This window comes from Eutrema salsugineum, unplaced genomic scaffold (assembly GCF_000478725.1).
Source record: "Eutrema salsugineum unplaced genomic scaffold, Eutsalg1_0 scaffold_10, whole genome shotgun sequence".
In the NCBI taxonomy this organism is placed as follows: Eukaryota; Viridiplantae; Streptophyta; class Magnoliopsida; order Brassicales; family Brassicaceae; genus Eutrema; species Eutrema salsugineum.
The window spans coordinates 3,283,219-3,301,247 of NW_006256908.1; the positions used below are offsets into that span (position 1 = coordinate 3,283,219).

Here is an 18,029-nt window from a genome sequence, read left to right on the forward strand (position 1 = left end):
TTAGGGTGTCGATCCACAGAGAATCCACGTTTTACCTGCAGAACCTTAGAACTAGAATTAGTAAACGAAGTCTAAGATGAAAAACGGGTTTTGGATAGGTTGTGCGAACTTTATATATGTATTTTAAAAAGGGATTTGAAAAGGTTTTGAAAAGAGTTTTAAAAAAGGGTTTTAAAAAGAGTTTTAAAAACTAGAAGTGAATAAATCGATAATAAATCTAAAGGATGAACAAAGCTCTTAATATTGATACTAGTAAATTCTTAGAACTCGAGTCACGTACGTATGAATACGCCACTGTCGTGATCATAGACAACTATCTCTCGCAACCCTGACCAGTAGGTTTCCACTCTGGCTCTGGAAGGGAAAAGATGCATTATGTTTAAGACTCGTCAACATTCACAGCTCGCCCATAGGTAGGTTTCCACTCCTATGGTTGATCAACTCTTCTCAAACTAGATCCAGCCCCGGATGAATACTTTCGCAACACCAAGGACCTAGATCAGTCTCTAGTTCACGACGCTAGATCCATGCTTTAAGTATAAGTTTAGAAGAAAGATTTCTGGAATTCGGCTTTGGTTTATCTCGCGAAGATCCTTATCGAACATAGTCGATTCCCTTTGATCGAGCCTTTAAACTCATACCTCATCATTCCAAAACGTGCATAAAGTAAATAGAAAACACGTGCATAGATTAATAAGAAGAAAAAAGTAGAGAAAAACAGACAAGGAGAAGAAGAAGAAACATCTCGATTTTAAGAGCTGGGCTCGGAGAAAAAATTCTCTTCAAATCCTTTAAACAACTGATCTAATATGAAGAAGATAAAAAACGAAATTGAAAGATGCATAAGAGTAAAAACCGAATTAAAATAAAGATAGCATATAAAAAGGGTTCAAGAGAAATCTCTATCTCCCTAAACTAAGAACTAAGAACATAAAAGCATAAAAACCCTAGAAAACTAAATTTGGTGGCTCCCAAAAGGGATTCTTCTGAGGCACACGAAAATAGGTCTCCAAAGATACATATTTATAGGTCTCCAACTATTTCCAGTCGTCCTTAGGATTTTCTATGAAGAGAAGCCGAATTGGGCTTGAAACAAGGTCATGGGCCATCTTTTTAGTCGGCACTGGTCGCGAGGCTTCTGACCGCGGTGAATTGGGGTTTGGCCGCGGCCAGAGAGTCATAACCGCGGTCGAGAGTGTGTTCTCTGCGGTCGTGGCTCCTGGACCCGCGGGGATTGGTCTTGGAGGTTGAATCTTCATTGTGCGCTTGCTTCCTTTGCGAGACTGCAGAACATGCTTTCAGTGAATCAAGGATATCTAGAGATCTAACCATTGGATTGTCTTCAAACCAATTGCATTTGAAAGCTAGTTGTATCTTATATAATATGTCCGTTTCTAGGGATGATCTGACGGTGGGAAGGTCTTCATCGGATGTGAAATTTCTGATGGTCCGAATTTATCCAAAATGGTATTTTGCTTCAAAATGCACACCTTTTGCCTTAATTACCTGAAAAGAGTCTTGGAACTACAAATACTAGAAAATAATAGTAAAAACGCTTACAAGAAATAAAAAGCATTTGAAAAGCATTTAAAATTGATCCACAAAAGTGGTCAAAATACGGTGTTATCAACTCCCCCAGACTTAAACCTTTGTTTGTCCTCAAACAAAGCAAGATCTAAGCTTAGAAGAAGCCTTTAACTGAAATCATAGGGAACTCAAAATTCTCAGAAACCATACTTCTATATCATAACCAATTATAATGCATCTATTGGGTATAGCCTAGAAAATTCTCAACAAAATACAAGCATAACTAGTCCGTTGATCCGTCATGCAAAACTCTACACACTTAGATATAACTTCCAGTCAACTAACTCTTTACATTCATTAAAAGTTTCAGTGGTTCTCATCAAAAGAAAAATAAACAAGGCTATCAAGGCTAAGTATTCAAAGGGCTTTTTAGGGGTGAGGTGTAAAGTGTTTTGGGTTACCTTAATTTCTTAAGAAGCAGGATATTATGCAAAACAACAAGAGAGGATGGAGCAGTTGATATCCACAGTTTTCAGTCATGTTCTTCTTGCCATAAGATCTCTGATTTTCTTCTTCAGGTTCTCCTTATAATTCCCCCAGACTTAGATTTTTGTCTAGGTTATTACATCTCCCATAAATGAATACTTGTTGCCTTTGCTCTAAATAATTTCGACAATCTAAGACTCTTTAGGCTTTTGTTTCCTTTCCTTTTCATTCTTTTCTCTATCTCTTCTTTTTTTCTTCTTTATTTTTTTCTCTCCTTTTTTCGATTTTTTTTTTAAAGAAAAGGAAACACCTTTAGATAGAGTCCTAGAGATGCACGAAAATTACCATTAAGAATGAGATTTCTGAGGCTGCTAAAGATTGTTGATACTCTTCCTTCTTAACTCCATTCAGTCATTGTCTTGAGTGACTGAAAACTGTGTCGTTCCTCCCTCTCCGGCGTTTTTGCCCATATCTGCTGATATAAACTAAAGAGAGGATGCAAGAGGTTCGAAAATAAAAGTTTTGGGTTAAAGGTATGGTACCAGCTAAATATGAACTGGCCATCTAGGACAACAAAGAGTGGTATTAAAAAAAAAAAAATAAGGAAAAAGATGTCCTAGATGTATAACATGATGCCTGCCTAAAATCAATGATGAGAAAATTAGATATCAATATTAAGTCCAAATAAAATGAGCTAGTATATCCTGTCAGAAAGAATCTCCATGAATAGAAGTCCTCTGGTGGGAGTTCGTATTGCAAGTACTCTAGCTACCGCCTAGTCTAGTATTAAACCACAAAAGAGCAATCATGCATAGTATAGAAGCATACAGGTTGGTTATCATCATAGATTTTTGTCATAATTCCCTCAAAACGTATTTTGCTTTGAAAACACTTTGTAAAACCGATGTTCTTTTTTTAGTTATTATAAAATAAAAATGCAGAATGCAAAGACTCATGAAAGAAAGGTGGTTAGAAAGAGATGAAATCCTCCCCCAGACTTAAATCACACTTTAGGATGTGAAATAATTCAGAGTAAGGATGAGAAATAGAGTATATAATGAATTGAAAAGATAAAAAAAGAGAAAACTTACCTGGATGTCTCAGGATTATGGTATGGTGGTGTGGTGATGTGGTAGATGGTTGAAAGTGTGAATGAGAATGGATTGAAATCGTCATACCATTGATTCGGGACAGGAAAAATTTGTTTTGGGTCACGCGGGAACGACCGGGGGTCGAGCTGGTATGACCGCGGGTCGAGCTGGTACGGCCGGGGGGTCAAGAATTCACGACCGCGGGTCGACCAGGCACGACCGCGGGTTGGTACACGGTTTTTTTTTTTTTTTTTTCAACGACTTGAAACTAAGAAAAACAAAACCGAAAATTAGTAAGAGAAGGTTGTCTTAGAGTCAATTTACTAACTTCTGAGATTGTGCAGGTGAAGACGATTGGATTCCCCGGCAACGGCGCCAAAAACTTGATGCTGCTAGGGTTGACTTCGCGACTTCATGTTTTAAATTTATAACCCTAGATATCTGCAAGTGCACAGCAGTGCGTTGTAGTACTTAGGGTGTCGATCCACAGATAATTCACGCTTTACCTGCAGAACCTTAGAACCAGAATTAGTAAACGAAGTCTAAGACGAAAAACTGGTTTTGGATAGGTTGTGCGATTTCTATATATGTATTTTAAAAAGGGATTTGAAAAGGTTTTGAAAAGAGTTTTAAAAAAGGGTTTAAAAAGAGTTTTAAAAACTAGAAGTGAATAAATCGATAATAAATCTAAAGGATGAACAAAGCTCTTAATATTGATCCTAGTAAATTCTTAGAACTCGAGTCACGGACGTATGAATACGCCACTGTCGTGATCATAGACAACTATCTCTCGCAACCCTGACCAGTAGGTTTCCACTCTGGCCCTGAAAGGGAAAAGATGCATTATGTTTAAGACTCGTCAACATTCACAGCTCGCCCATAGGTAGGTTTCCACACCTATGGTTGATCTGCTCTTCTCAAACTAGATCCAGCCCCGGATGAATACTTTCGCAACACGAAGGACCTAGATCAGTATCTAGTTCGCGAGGCTAGATCCATGCTTTAAGTATAAGTTTAGAAGAAAGATTTCTAGAATTCGACTTTGGTTTATCTCGCGAAGATCCTTATCGAACATAGTCGATTCCCTTCGATCGAGCCTTTAAACTCATACCTCATCATTCCAAAACGTGCATAAAGTAAATAGAAAATAGATTAATAAGAAGAAAGAAGTAGAGAAAAACAGACAAGGAGAAGAAGAAGAAGCATCTCGATTTTAAGAGCTGGGCTCGGAGAAGAACTTCTCTTCAAATCCTTTAAACAACTGATCTAATATGAAGAAGATAAAAAACGAAATTGAAAGATGCATAAGAGTAAAAACCGAATTAAAATAAAGATAGCATATAAAAAGGGTTCAAGAGAAATCTCTATCTCCCTAAACTAAGAACTAAGAACATAAAAGCATAAAAACCCTAGAAAACTAAATTTGGTGGCTCCCAAAAGGGATTCTTCTGAGGCACACGAAAATAGGTCTCCAAAGATACATATTTATAGGTCTCCAACTATTTCCAGTCGTCCTTAGGGTTTTCTATGAAGAGAAGACGAATTGGGATTGAAACAGGGTCATGGGCCAGCTTTTTAGTCGGCACTGGTCGCGAGGCTTATGACCGCGGTGAATTGGGGTTTAGCCGCGGCCAGAGAGTCGTAACCGCGGTCGAGAGTGTGTTCTCCGTGTGTCGTGGCTCCTGGACCAGCAGGGATTGGTCTTTGAGGTTGAATCTTCATTGTGCGCTTGCTTCCTTCGCAAGACTGCAGAACATGCTTTCAGTGCATCAAGGATATCTAGAGATCTAACCATTGGATTGTCTTAAAACCAATTGAATTTGAAAGCTAGTTGTCTCTGCTATAATATGTCCGATTTTGGGGATGATCTGACGGTGGGAAGGTCTTCATCGGATGTAAAACTTCTGATGGTCCGAATTTATCCAAAATGGTGTTTTGCTTCAAAAATGCACACCTTTTGCCTTAATAACCTGAAAAGAGTCTTGGAACTACAAATACTAGAAAATAATAGTAAAAACACTTAAAAGAAATAAAAAGCATTTGAAAAGCATTTAAAATTGATCCACAAAAGTAGTCAAAATACGGTGTTATCAACCATCTATATTCTTTCAAAATTTCATATAATTTGCAATTTTTTGTTTAATAACTTTGCTAAACGTAACTTGGTTTAAATGTGTACCAATATATCATACATTGATAGAAAATAACATATTATAACGAACACGAGAATTAGGTACCTATGGAAACCATCATATCAAAGCTCTTGGGTATCTTTGCTCACTTAACTTCATTGTCTCAAGATCAAATCTCTCTGAAATTTCTTAGAGGCTAGATTCCACAAACATATGGTTAAAAACACAAACACAAGATGACACACGATTTAACTAGGTATTGATTTGATTTTTCAAACCAACCACTAATGGGAGGTTCTTAGAAAGGTTTTTAGATTTTAAGGGATTAAAAATAAATAAAAACTAATTGAAAACTAAGAACTAATTTTTAAAGCTCTTGTTTAAGAACCCTATTATTTAGGATTCTACACTTATCACTTTTTCATTAACCTATATTTAATTTTAGAATTAAAATTTAATAAAATAATTATATTATATTAAATTATTAATATTTATTTGTCTAAAAGCATGTTCAACAGGGTTTTTAAAGAGGATTTTTAGTTTTTTTATATTTAAAATAAATCAAAATCAACTAAATAGATAAGAACCGGTTCTTCAATAAGAATTTAAAAATCATCCTCAATAGAAAAACCTTTTAACCAATTTTTTATTATAAACTTTATCTAAAAACCTCAAAACTTTATTAAAAACAACGAGTAAACCTTTATACCCCTTTAGTTATGGTTGCCTTCTTCTTGCAGAATTGCTTGCTCCGTGCATCAAGGGGGAGGAAAAACACAGAACTTTAACACTTTCGTCTCACGTTATGGTTTCTCCTCTTTCAGCATCGATCAAACTTAAAATTCAATTTTATCATTATTTTATGAGTCTCAACCATAACAAAAATCTCATAACAAGGTTCAAAAAACAAGGTATTGCAAAAGGTTTCTAAAGTTCCTTATAAATGCTATATTATATATCATGATTGTCAACATTTAATATCAACTTATTTGCTGTAGACTGTTTGAATATGACCTGAATCGGCCGAACCAGATTTGAACCGAATCCAAACATTTTCCGGTTATATACAACTTTAAAATTTTGGTCTTTGAGACTTTGAACCTAGCCCCATTTTCTTGAACAACGATGCAAAGAGTAATGTCTATCTGATTCAAAAACATTGGCCAAACAATTACACATCTGAAGCTCAATAAGATATTGAACTCATAATGATTATTTTTTCTCTCTCTGGCTCTTATGACCGCTCTCTCAAGTTGAACATAAGCTTGTAAGATACAGCAGCCGGTTTCGCTCAATGTTTTTGCCCGACATGTTTTTCTAAAATGTGGGTCACACGTACCAATTTGCATGCATAATAATTTTTATTATTTTATATTCATTGGCTGTTGTGATTATGGAGGAGCAGTAGGGCACGACCAAAAAGCATCAAATTTTATGTTTTTTCTTCTTCTTCATTACGACTTTAAATCCAAGTTCCCTGAATTTCCTTGACTCTACGAAAAAATGAATTTAACATTTATAGATGGATGTGTGTCGTTACTAGTTAAGATATAAATTTGACATTATGCAACAATAAAAAAGTAAGGAATAAATAAAAAGTCACAAGGAGTTACTCAGTATAGATAGCTCATTCGGTAATCAAGTATTCTTTTGAGGAAAGACATTATTTACGTCCTAACATGTATTATCAAATGTCGATTTTTGATGCCAAAAAGAAATAAAAAATCAGAAGTTCTTAATTAGCTATCACTCGAAAAAAAAAAGATAAGGGTCAAATTAAGGTTTGGAGCTTTTTAGTTATCAAAAATATAACATCACCTGAAGGATGAATTTTAGAGAAACTTCGTTGCCAAAATCGATTATCACTTTCACAGATTAATGCCAACAGGCAACGTATGATGTTTCTATAACAGTGTGAGTTGTACAAAAGTGACTACACATTCAATTAACACATGTTTCCATATATGTTGAATTAATTAAGAAGCCATCATCAACTTGTATATTGGACTATGTAGTTTGTATTAGTTCAAACCTAACTTTTTGCTTTTTGTGTTTATATGTATAGAAAATATATTACTGACATTAGTAGAAATTATGATATATTTCTTATTTAGTTTCATAAAAAAAATTTTGTAAAATACTAGCGCAAACTTAATTTTTCCTTCACCTTTCTCAATTACGATTTGCAGAGAAATTTTGAGTTTTTTTTACTGTGCAAAAAAAAATCTGAATATGTATTAAAGATTGTGATTTTTTTCGTTTTGATAACCGGGGTAGATCTCATATTGAAATCAAAATAAATCTTCAAGACTTGTAGAATATATGTTTTTTTTTCAAGACTTGTAGAATTCATTTTAAGAACATACGATTATGTTCAATGATGGTCATCCGTCAATGAATAAATTTAAACTCGAACCCTAACTTTGATCCACATGGTGAATTTTCTACCCACTTGAAGAAAATTGTGATTCAGGTGAATAAAAAAAAAGAACACCACTATATAGTCTATATGTCATGGAAGAAAAGAAACAATTGACTCTTATTTGAAGTACACCACGAATGTGGAGGGTGAATTATGATTTCCATTTGAAGAAAACACCTCACAAATAATTGTGATTTCATTTGAATCATAACACACCACTATCTCATTTAAACTTTAAAACCAAAAGGAAAAACAATCGAATCTTATTATATAAGCGATCAAACTTTTAACAATGTAATATTCAAAAAAAGAAAAACGGTTTACACTGCCCACATTTAGACTGGTCCTAATCCCCCTCGTCTAGGTCATGTGTGGAGGGGAGCACTGATTGAGAAACTACAAGTACGGATTGGTGTACATTGTCCTACCTTCACTTTTGGTTTTTTGTACATTGTCCTCCTATTAACATATATATATATATATTTTTGTTAATATCTACATATTTAATAGGGAACATAGATATCTACAGTATTTAAAACATATGAGTGACGTTTCATATCTCCTCTCCACATCAACTTTTACTTTTCCTGCTCTACCAATGTAAAGTTACCACACTGGAACCAAGCTATAAAAAATATCTGCCCCACCTTGTATTTAAGGTAACATGCTGAATAGTGGACTAAGGAGGTTCGTTAGAACATCGAGACGAGGCTTGTTTGTGTCTAGGCATCGTCCGTATATACTTACAACATAATATTGTTTCTTTTAAAAAACTGTGGGAGTTCAAGACCTTCGGCTCATAATCTTTTTCCATATTTAAAATTAAATTTTAGATATTCCAATTTTAAAAATAATATTTTCTCAAAGAAGGATGGAATTCGGGACACAAAAAATCCTACCATCTTGTATTATCAGTTTATCACTAGACCAACACTGCTTAATCTTGCATTAAAAGTATGGATTATTAGATTCTTACAGGGCTATTCTAATAAATATTTACATTTTTATACATGTGTCATAAATAATAGTATTGATAGAGTAATACTGTATTTTATTAATTCTAGGGTTTGGCACCAAAAAAATGAAAATAAGTTTTAACTAATACTTTACTGTTTCAAGCGTAATACAAGAGTCAAAGTCGAGTCTACGAACACTAAAACAACACACTTTTAACCAGTTGTATTAAATATGATATTTCAAATCGTTGGGTTTTAGCTATTTTTCATTGTATTTCTACAAATTAAGACTATAAATAACATGTCAAATTCGTCAGACGTACGATTTGCACCTTAACTGCTCGCTTGAGGTGTGAGAAGATAGATTATTCGTTAGATATACCCAAAGCATAGTTAAGACTTTAGAGCTTGAAATTTTAGAATCCTTAAGAATCCCTCTAGTAAACGAATCCAGTTTTATTATTTAATATCAAATAGACCATGTATATAATAACTACGTGCATAAACTCTAACTCCACTGTTCGGTCAATATCGTCCGGAGGTGGCTTGGCCGGCAAGGTACCATGAGGGCTCCCTCGTGATCGAACCCGTACTCCTCCTCCGCTCGTTCTAGAAGCTTCCGGAACATTGGATGTTCTAGAAACATTATTGGAACAACAAATTTTTGTGTTGGCTCATAGTATCCATCAACAGCTATAACCGCAAAATGACCTTCCTTCACATCTTTTGGGACACTTGCACGGCCGTATTCGTCGGAACAAGGTTTCTTGGGCGAGAAGCCTTTGATCTGAACCAACCTCTCTACAACATTCTTGAGCTTCTCAATTCCACCCATTTTCTTCTTTGACGAGTCAACTTTGATCATTCTTTGCCTGGCCATGATAAACAAAACTAGCTAGGTTTCCTTTTTTTTTTTCCTCCGTTTTTCGGGGTTGGAGAAGTATATATCCAAGTGTAGCCATGTAAGAGGGAGTATATATAAGAGAAGGAATTGTACAAAGAAGATAAGAAAGAAGAGGAAGAAGTGAGAAGGAGAAGTGAGTAAAGGAGACCAAACCATGTGGCTGAGTTGGTTTGCCTTTGAATTTTCCACGAAAGCGGTTTTCATTATCAGTTTTGATTTTTTTTTAATTATATTTTAACAATATTTATACTTCAACCATGGAGGAAAATTTAACCATGACGACCCATAAAACCCACTTAATTAGATCATGAGTTCCTCTCTTTACTCTTCAGAACAACTTTTGAACCATTTCCAACTCCAAAAGGATGAGGATTATATATATACACTCTGTCTAAGTTTTTAATTTTAATCTACATTAAAAATATAGTTAATATTACAAAGTACACGTTATTATATGTATATTTTAAATGTTAAGCCTAATTACAACATTAATTATCTTATACCTTACATGTCAATCCAGCAGAAGCAGATCAAATTCCTACCAGACGCATTACGCATGTAATTTAGTTTACATAAAATGAAATATAATAAGATGTATCAGGAAAAACATACAATCTTGACATGTCAAAGTAATTTTGCATTAGTTTTGTAGTTTATTTGTGAAATCAATATAAAATAATAAATATTTTGAGTCGTCAGTGGACGCCAAAAAAAGGCACGTTTGCTAGTATATTCTTTTAACCAAATATAAATTAAACGAGGAAGAAAAAAGCCTTTATCAAAAAAAAGAGGAAGAAAAAAGCAAAAAAAATATGCATGTTCAGAGAATTTTTTTTTTGACATGACAAAGTAACTTGGCAGCAAGAGAGTGAGATATTTGTCATGTCAAAAAAATATTCTTTTACCACGTCCACAACAATCGAAAATATTAATGATTCTAGTTGGGACTTACTGCACCCACATAGATCCGCCCTTATATAAAACTCAAATGACAGATGTGTTGAAATGTTTTTATAAAATGGCCGTAAAATTTGCATTAACAACTAAAGTATCGATGTTAGCTTAATTTAGCTTGTAGTAAAGAAGGTATACAATTTTCTATTTGATTTTAGAATCAGTTGTTGTTATCTGATATTCATAAATGGACGCTTGAAACAAAATTCATAAAAGAATAATTCACAAACGCGGGAGAATATCCTCTTATCTTACAGCAAGTTTGTGATGAATTTGCAAAAAGAAAAAAATGTTTTTAACCTCACATTTAAATTGACGAAGAATTTACCATGGTTGGTAATCCTAATGCTGCGGGATCGTCTATAATACTAGTTTTACTGTTGATAAATACTCAAATATCCAAAACTTAATTAGTCTTTTTAACATCGAATAAGAATTGTAGGTTTAGTCTCAATTTCAATAACCGAATCATAAAAAAGAATTGTATTAAGTCTTATCGATAATATGATCTTAGAGAGAGCAGAATTTGCCAACAAATTGGAAAAATTTTGCAACACTCCGAAAGGTTGAACATGTTCTATCATCTTTATCACTTCAAAATAACTTGTCTCAGTTAAAGACCTAATAAAATTATCCACTCAAAACAATATTCTTCATAACCCAAACGAAGATTTCCAACTCCGAACGAACTTGAGCAAGGCTTCTCCGTTGACACTTAGCTCGTAGCAAAATGATCATATCTTCTTCTTGAACACATATGACATATCCATAACCATCTTTACCTTTCCCCCATATTTTTCACGTTCAATCCATGATATTGTAGGTTTTCACCATTAACTGAGGGTTTGAAATGTCATTTCTAAATATAAACAGTATTGTGTCCTTATGAACTGTGTCGTAGTACTGTGCTTTGTGTGTCTCTGCATGCAATTACGTGGTCGGTTTTGTACTATTATCATAGCTAGAATAGATGTACATGTGATGCCATTAAAATGATTCCGACTCAAAATAACGAAATATATATTGTCATAGATTCTAAAAATTGTAGAATTACTACAAAGCCAATTTGACCATCTGAAAATAATATATATATATATATATATTAAGATTATAGTGTAATATTAAATGACCCATTTAAACGTATTTTAATTTTAATATGAAAACCCTTTAACAAAAAAACAATTAAATGACCCATTTAAACGTATTGAAGATACTTAAAAAAAAACATGGAAAAGATCGATCTAAAAAAACATGGATATCTAAAAATAACATATCACATTTCGTAAATAACTAAGGATCTATGTTTTTTATAAATTAAATTTAGATATTTCAATGTTAAGTTTTCTGAGTTTTTAACTCAAAACTAATTTGTAATGAATAGATTGACCCAAATGCTTTATACTCTTTAATTTTTTTTGATGTGTGATCCTAACACGTTCTCTCAAGATAATAACTTTTATCAGTCTATCTTGAATCGAAGCTCACTCTAGGACCAATAACAAATTTTTGGCTATTCTACGTGGATGAACAAACAAGGTTCTGATTCCATATTAAATTTCTTGAATTTTCAACTCAAAACTAATTGACAATGACTGGATTACCCCAAATCTCTTATATATTAGTGTTAATCCTATTAAACTTTAGATATGGAAATCTAAAACGTTCCCTTGAAATGATGGCTTTTATCAGTCTATTTCAAACTGAATTCCAATTTAGGGCTGGTAATACACTCTTTCTTATGTCACCCTGCTTAGATAAAAAAAGAGACACTGATCATATTAAGTTTCCTAGACTTTCAACTTAAAATTAATTAACAATGAGTGGATTAACCGAAATTCTATAACTCCCTTTAAACAGTTCAGATATAGGATTCTTATCAACATCCAAGACATGTTTACACTAAGCTACTTACACATCCTTAATTTACTGAAACTAAACTTTTCTGAATGTTTCAAATTTTACTAAAATCGATCTTAATAGTTAGTTAAGTGTTCTACAAGATTTTGGAACATTTTCCAAAATATCATATATCGATCTGGAAAATGCTGAAACAACTATCTTGAGACAAATAAAACCTAATTGGTTAATTAAGATGGTGGATACCGTTTCACAAGAGATTTTAAACTTTGTCTTTTTCACTAATGATGACTACTAAAATTGATATATGTGGGGGAAAAAGGTATAATACTATAAATTCAATTATGATTATTTTATATCTTTTTAAGATAAATTCCGGATCCTTCGTCGAACGAACCTAGTCGACAATGAAATATATACACATTCACATATATGTACTAATCACCTCGTACCAACTATAATCGTGTCTAGAAATAAAAATTACCATATATAAAAGTAGCAGTCTGCATTTGTTTTTTGTCGTAATAGTAGTCGGCATTTAACACAAAACACATGTTGCAATAGATAGGTCATTGTCCAAAAAAGGTACTCATGAACGTCAGTCCAAGGAGGAAATTTGTTGATAATATCTTACAACTTCGTATTGCAACACCATCTTGACATAATGTGACCTAGTGACTAGACATATGATTGCATAAATAATTCCACATTTTTATTAAATCTTATTACAAAGTTGGGAAAAAAACGCATATAATGTCGCTAGTAGTCAACAGTCCATATTTAATTTGAAAGCTATACTTCATTCATCCGCTAACTTAGGGCTGGTCCGACACGGTCTTTATTTGATTATCATTTTCTTGTTTTCGATATTGATGGATTTTGCACTTTTTGTTCAAATCTATAGATACATGAACTCGTGTATACTAAAATTTGGTAGGATATTTTGATGAAAAAAGGTTGTCACTTAACCAAAACGGGTTATCGACATGTAAACAAATAAATATAATATCTAAATACCACTGCAATCCAGAATACTTTATGATTTTTTTTTATCTATTTTTCATTAAAACATCAAAGTCGATTACAAGTAGGATACATTGGTGGGATACGTACGGGGTGAAATACTAAGCCGGCAGATTCCAAACCTCCAGAAACAAAGCCTCAAAGATCGGAGAAACTAAGATACATAAAAAAAAAACTAAACTTAAAAAAAAAAGTTAAATTATTGAAGAAACTAGAAATCTGAGGAGATACAAACCGAAAACTAAGACCATGTCCAGTAGTGGTCCGTTGGACGGATTTGGCTCGAGTTCTAAGGCGAAATGGATTTAAAAAAAAAATAAGGCCCAAAATCGATGGATCGGTCCATCCGGAAGAGCTTGATGAACCTGCATCCCAGACACGTGGCGAAGCGTGAGAGGAGGAATTTTCGCGTTATTTTTGGGGAAGGAAAATTTTTTTTTCCCAAAAAATCATTTCTCCTTCCCGAGTTTTTTTTTTATTTTCTCTCTTCCTCTCCTATGGCGATTCTCGTCACCTCCGTCAAATCCATTGAAACCGTCGACTTTTGCCGGTGTAGTGGACAACCGAGGGTCGGGCTTCCGTGATTATTGCTGAGGTAAGCGTTTCTTCTCTTCCTTTTGCCCGATTTCATTCGATAAAGGGAAATTAGGGTTTTGGATTTCATGGGGAAAAATTTCAAGTCTGTAATCGGTGGTTTAGGTTGGGTTATTAGTGTCGATTTCGAGTCATTTCACCTCATTGAAACACGAAAACGATTTGAAATATTTTGGGAGATTTGAAAGGAAATTGAAATCGGTGAAATTAGGGTTCATATGAAAAGGGGAAAAATTTTGGGACTTTCATTTGGGGTTGTAATTGGGGTGTAATACAATGAAATTAAACCGTTTTTCACTTGCTTTCGAATATGAATTCATGTTATACTGTCTTTTGGTTAATTTTTTTTCCGAAGCAATTAGGGTTTTTTCAATTTGGGGGAATTAATTGGGGCTTTTCTTTGGGGTTCAAATTGGAGTTTAGTTCTTCCATATGCATTACTCGTGTGTATGTTAAAATGCATTAACAAAGCTGATTATGTGTATACGATTAGTGTGAGTCCATATGGCATTGTCGAAGCAGATTTTCTTTTATCGGGTTCATATGAATGTTTTTTAAAACGTTTTCTGGTTGATATAAATGATATTACAATAATGACTTTGCCATTATCGATGATTAACTGAATTGTTGTTGTTGTTTACATGATCGGGTTTAGTATAGTAACTTGTGCTGATTATCGTTGATGAACTGCATTGTTCTTGGTGTTTACATGATCGGTTTACTTGACATTGCCTTTTTTAGTTAGTTATTCCATAATATCGATTGTTTTTTGTGTTCACGTATTCATACTTTGAGTAAAGTGGTCGTATTTTTTTTTGTTACAGATAATGCCAAGCTATATCAGCGAATCATCTGAGGAAATCTTGTACTGGGCTTACGCGGATGCCATATACGGCATACCGGAGAAGTGCTTCTGCGGGCGGGTTGTGAAGTTGAAAGCAAACGCAGCCGGTCGCAAGTACTATGCCTGCCCGGAATGGGTCAACGAGGTATGCATTCTGTCTTCATTAAGTTTGTATTGGTTTGTTAAAAGTTCATCGGTTTGTGATGTGTAGTTTAAGTTCTTGCTAACGGTTTGTCATGAATGTAGGCAACGTTTGATCACATCCACCAATGGTGGGATGACGGGGTCACCGAACAGTTTGAGATCCTCGTGAGTAGGATAGAGCAGCAGAAGGACCTGATCCTCAGCGTTGATCAGAGTGGAAGCAACGTTCTCGATCCAGCCATAGGAGAAATCCGTGAAGAGCTATCAACGATTCAGGGAGAAGTCCGTGAAGAGATATCAACGCTTAAGGGAGAAGTCATGCATTTGAAGGAGCAGCTTAGTACTCAAGGTGATAGTTTCCTGATCCTTTTTTTCTTTTCTGTGATCGCAGCTATTGCCTATACGTTTAGGGTTTAGAAATGTCTCAAGTACTGTAGTTGGTTAGTGTTTAAGTGAAGTTTAGGTCGGCTCAATCAATGTAGTTGTCTAATGGGTCTTTTTTATTTTGTTTGAGGGTAATCTTTAATGGACTCCACGGAAACATGGTTCAGTTCAAGGCATATTGCTCACCGAGTAAAGGTTAGTTCCCTTGTAACTTGCCTGGTCGTCTTTAATGTAGTTGGTAAATGGCTTTATGATGTTAGCTTTAGGACTGGTTATCTATGCTTGATATGACATTTTAGGGTTAGGTTGTGTGTTAAATGATATCTAAATTTGCTCGAAAATGTTGAGAACTTGGTAGAAAACTTTAAAACGTTAACCTTTAAAACTTTAAGAACACTCTCAACTACTATCCCTTTAAACGTAAAAGACACTGAGGCATTAAGACACAATGATAAGACAGTCAACCATAAAATAAAAGATACTCAACCATATTTAAAACTTAAATACCTTATACTTAAGACATTCAACTCACTCTCTTCTCTCTACTTCATTCATTCTCTTTTTCGTGTAACTTTTTCAGTCATTTAAGTCACTTCCTGAACTCACTCTCTTCTTTCTACTTCATTCACTCTCTTTTTTCAAACTCTTTCTCTATCTTCTTGCCTTGTCGTCTTTTTTAAAAACTCTTTCACTATCTTCTTCATTCACTCTACTTTTAAACTCTTTCACTATCTTCTTCATTCACTCTACTTTTAAAACTCTTTCACTATCTTCTTCATTCGCTATCTCAACTCCCAACCATCAACTCTTTCACTCTTTCTATGGATTCCCAGAACTCTGTTACACCGTGTGAAGGGTTTGTCAACCTTTTAACCAGTCAGTACAACACTGACTCATACTCACCGTGCATAGACTTAAGGATCATCGGAAATGCCTTCGTTTAGTACGCAAGGCACAGAAGAGCCAACGAAGAATGCATTGAAGAGAAAAATATGGTAGCCGAAAGAAGACTTGGTCCTCATAAGTGCCTGGATCAACACCAGCAAGGACCCGATAGTCGGGAAAGAACAGCGTTTAGGTTCGTTCTGGAAGCGGATTCAGTTGTATTACAATGCAAGCCAAGATTTAGAGGGACTGCCAAGGAGAGAGTAGACTCAATGCAAGCAACGGTGGGGAAGGTTAAATGATCAAGTTTGCAAATTTGTGGGCTCATACGCAGCTGCACTAAAGGAGAAATCATCGGGTCAGAATGACAACGGCGTGATGAAGCTCGCACATGAGATCTTCTTCAATGACTACGGCATCAAGTTTGGCCTGGAACATGCATGGAGAGAGTTGAGGCACGACCAAAAATGGTGCACGAGTGGCAAAGCTCCGGACGGTGCGTCATCAAAAAGAAGAAAGGTGGCAGACTCGGCTCAGTCTACAACCTCCATGCCTGCAAGCGAGAATGACCAAGAGTTCGAGGCTCATCCGCCTGAAGTGAAAGCTTCTAAGGCCAGTGTGAAAAAGTCAGCAAGTGCCAAAGCCGACAACAAGGACATGAAGAAGTTTTCTTCCATGTGGGAAATGAAACAAAGGGATCTAGAGCTCAAAGATAAGATTAGAGACAAGAGGATACTTGAGAGCCTTTTAGCTAAAACTGAACCACTTAATGAGATAGATATGGCACTTAAAACCAAGTTAATTAGAGCTATATATGATCTTTAGGTATGACATAAAGTTATTTTTTGTATGCACTTTGTCATTTTGTTTTGTTTTTGTCATTGGCCATATGCTTTTGTCATAGTGATTTGGTTTTGTTTTGGTTGTGTCATTGGCCATTTGTTTGAAGTTTGTTTGCTTTACGTATGACTATGTTTGGTTATCGGTTTTGTTTAAAGTTTGTTTGCTTTAGGTATGACTATGTTTGGTTATCGGTTATGAACCATGTTTTGCTTTGGGTTATTTTGATTGCTTTATTTATGACCTTGTTATTTTGATTGGATGTGTGTTGTTTTGATGTTTCATTTACTTGTCTGATTTACTCATATAATTGTTCTGACCTTCACGTTTTTTTTTTTTTGGTAGGTTATGGCTGACACTTCCGTGACTATATGCAACAAAATTTGAGGGGCCATATGCTTTTGTTGTATTCTCTACTATCCACATATTTTCTGTTGTAATTTAGACCTTATGTTTCCCACTATCTTATTATTGCCACTCGTGTATTTATATGCTCTCAAAGACTTCTATTTGCAAACACGCTCGAAGACTTATATGCTCTCTACTAAACACTTTTTTCATTATCACAATTCTCAAGCAATCGTTTGCACAAAATCTTCATTATCAAATTCTACACATCTCCCTCTCTCTCTTTTATTATCAAAATTTTCAAGGCATCGTTTGCACTTTTTACCCAAATTTCTCCACAAATCAATTCTACACATCTCTCTCTCTTTTATTACAACATTTTAACACCTAAACACTATGGCATCTTCAAGCAATCGTTTAGAGGATGTGTATGAAGATTCAGTCGATGATGCTGAAGATGATGCATTTGATGACATGTTCGATCAGAAATTTGATGACAAGTTTGATTCTATGTTAAATCAGCTTGCACAAAAAAGGCAAAAAAAAAAAAAAATACATTGAAAGAGAGCGGGAACAAGGCCACATCCGCTTATGGAACGATTACTTCAGTGATGATGCAACCTATCCTCCACATACAT

General features: G+C 34.6%; 2 protein-coding genes across 2 annotated transcripts; one reads left to right on the forward strand and one right to left on the reverse strand.

Annotated features, from left to right (window-relative positions):
- Positions 1-9,097: 9,097 nt before the first annotated feature.
- Positions 9,098-9,509, reverse strand: LOC18027419 (indole-3-acetic acid-induced protein ARG7). The gene has a single exon (XM_006409764.2). The coding sequence runs from the start codon at positions 9,492-9,494 to the stop codon at positions 9,123-9,125; it is 372 nt and encodes a 123-aa protein (XP_006409827.1). The 5' UTR covers positions 9,495-9,509; the 3' UTR covers positions 9,098-9,122.
- Positions 9,510-14,773: 5,264 nt separating this feature from the next.
- LOC112081510 lies at positions 14,774-17,028 on the forward strand. Its single transcript, XM_024148269.1, has 3 exons — positions 14,774-14,935; positions 15,037-15,283; positions 16,538-17,028. The coding sequence occupies exons 1-3, from the start codon at positions 14,774-14,776 to the stop codon at positions 17,026-17,028; spliced, it is 900 nt and encodes a 299-aa protein (XP_024004037.1).
- The last annotated feature ends 1,001 nt before the right edge of the window (positions 17,029-18,029 follow it).

Bases quoted from the DNA above. Each gene is read 5' to 3' on its own strand.
- LOC18027419 (XM_006409764.2), bottom strand. From the start codon at position 9,494: ATGGCCAGGCAAAGAATGATCAAAGTTGACTCGTCAAAGAAGAAAATG.
- LOC112081510 (XM_024148269.1), top strand. From the start codon at position 14,774: ATGCCAAGCTATATCAGCGAATCATCTGAGGAAATCTTGTACTGGGCT. The intron at 14,936-15,036 runs GTATGCATTCTG...TCATGAATGTAG, and splicing joins GCCCGGAATGGGTCAACGAG to GCAACGTTTGATCACATCCA. The intron at 15,284-16,537 runs GTGATAGTTTCC...GCTCATACGCAG, and splicing joins GGAGCAGCTTAGTACTCAAG to CTGCACTAAAGGAGAAATCA.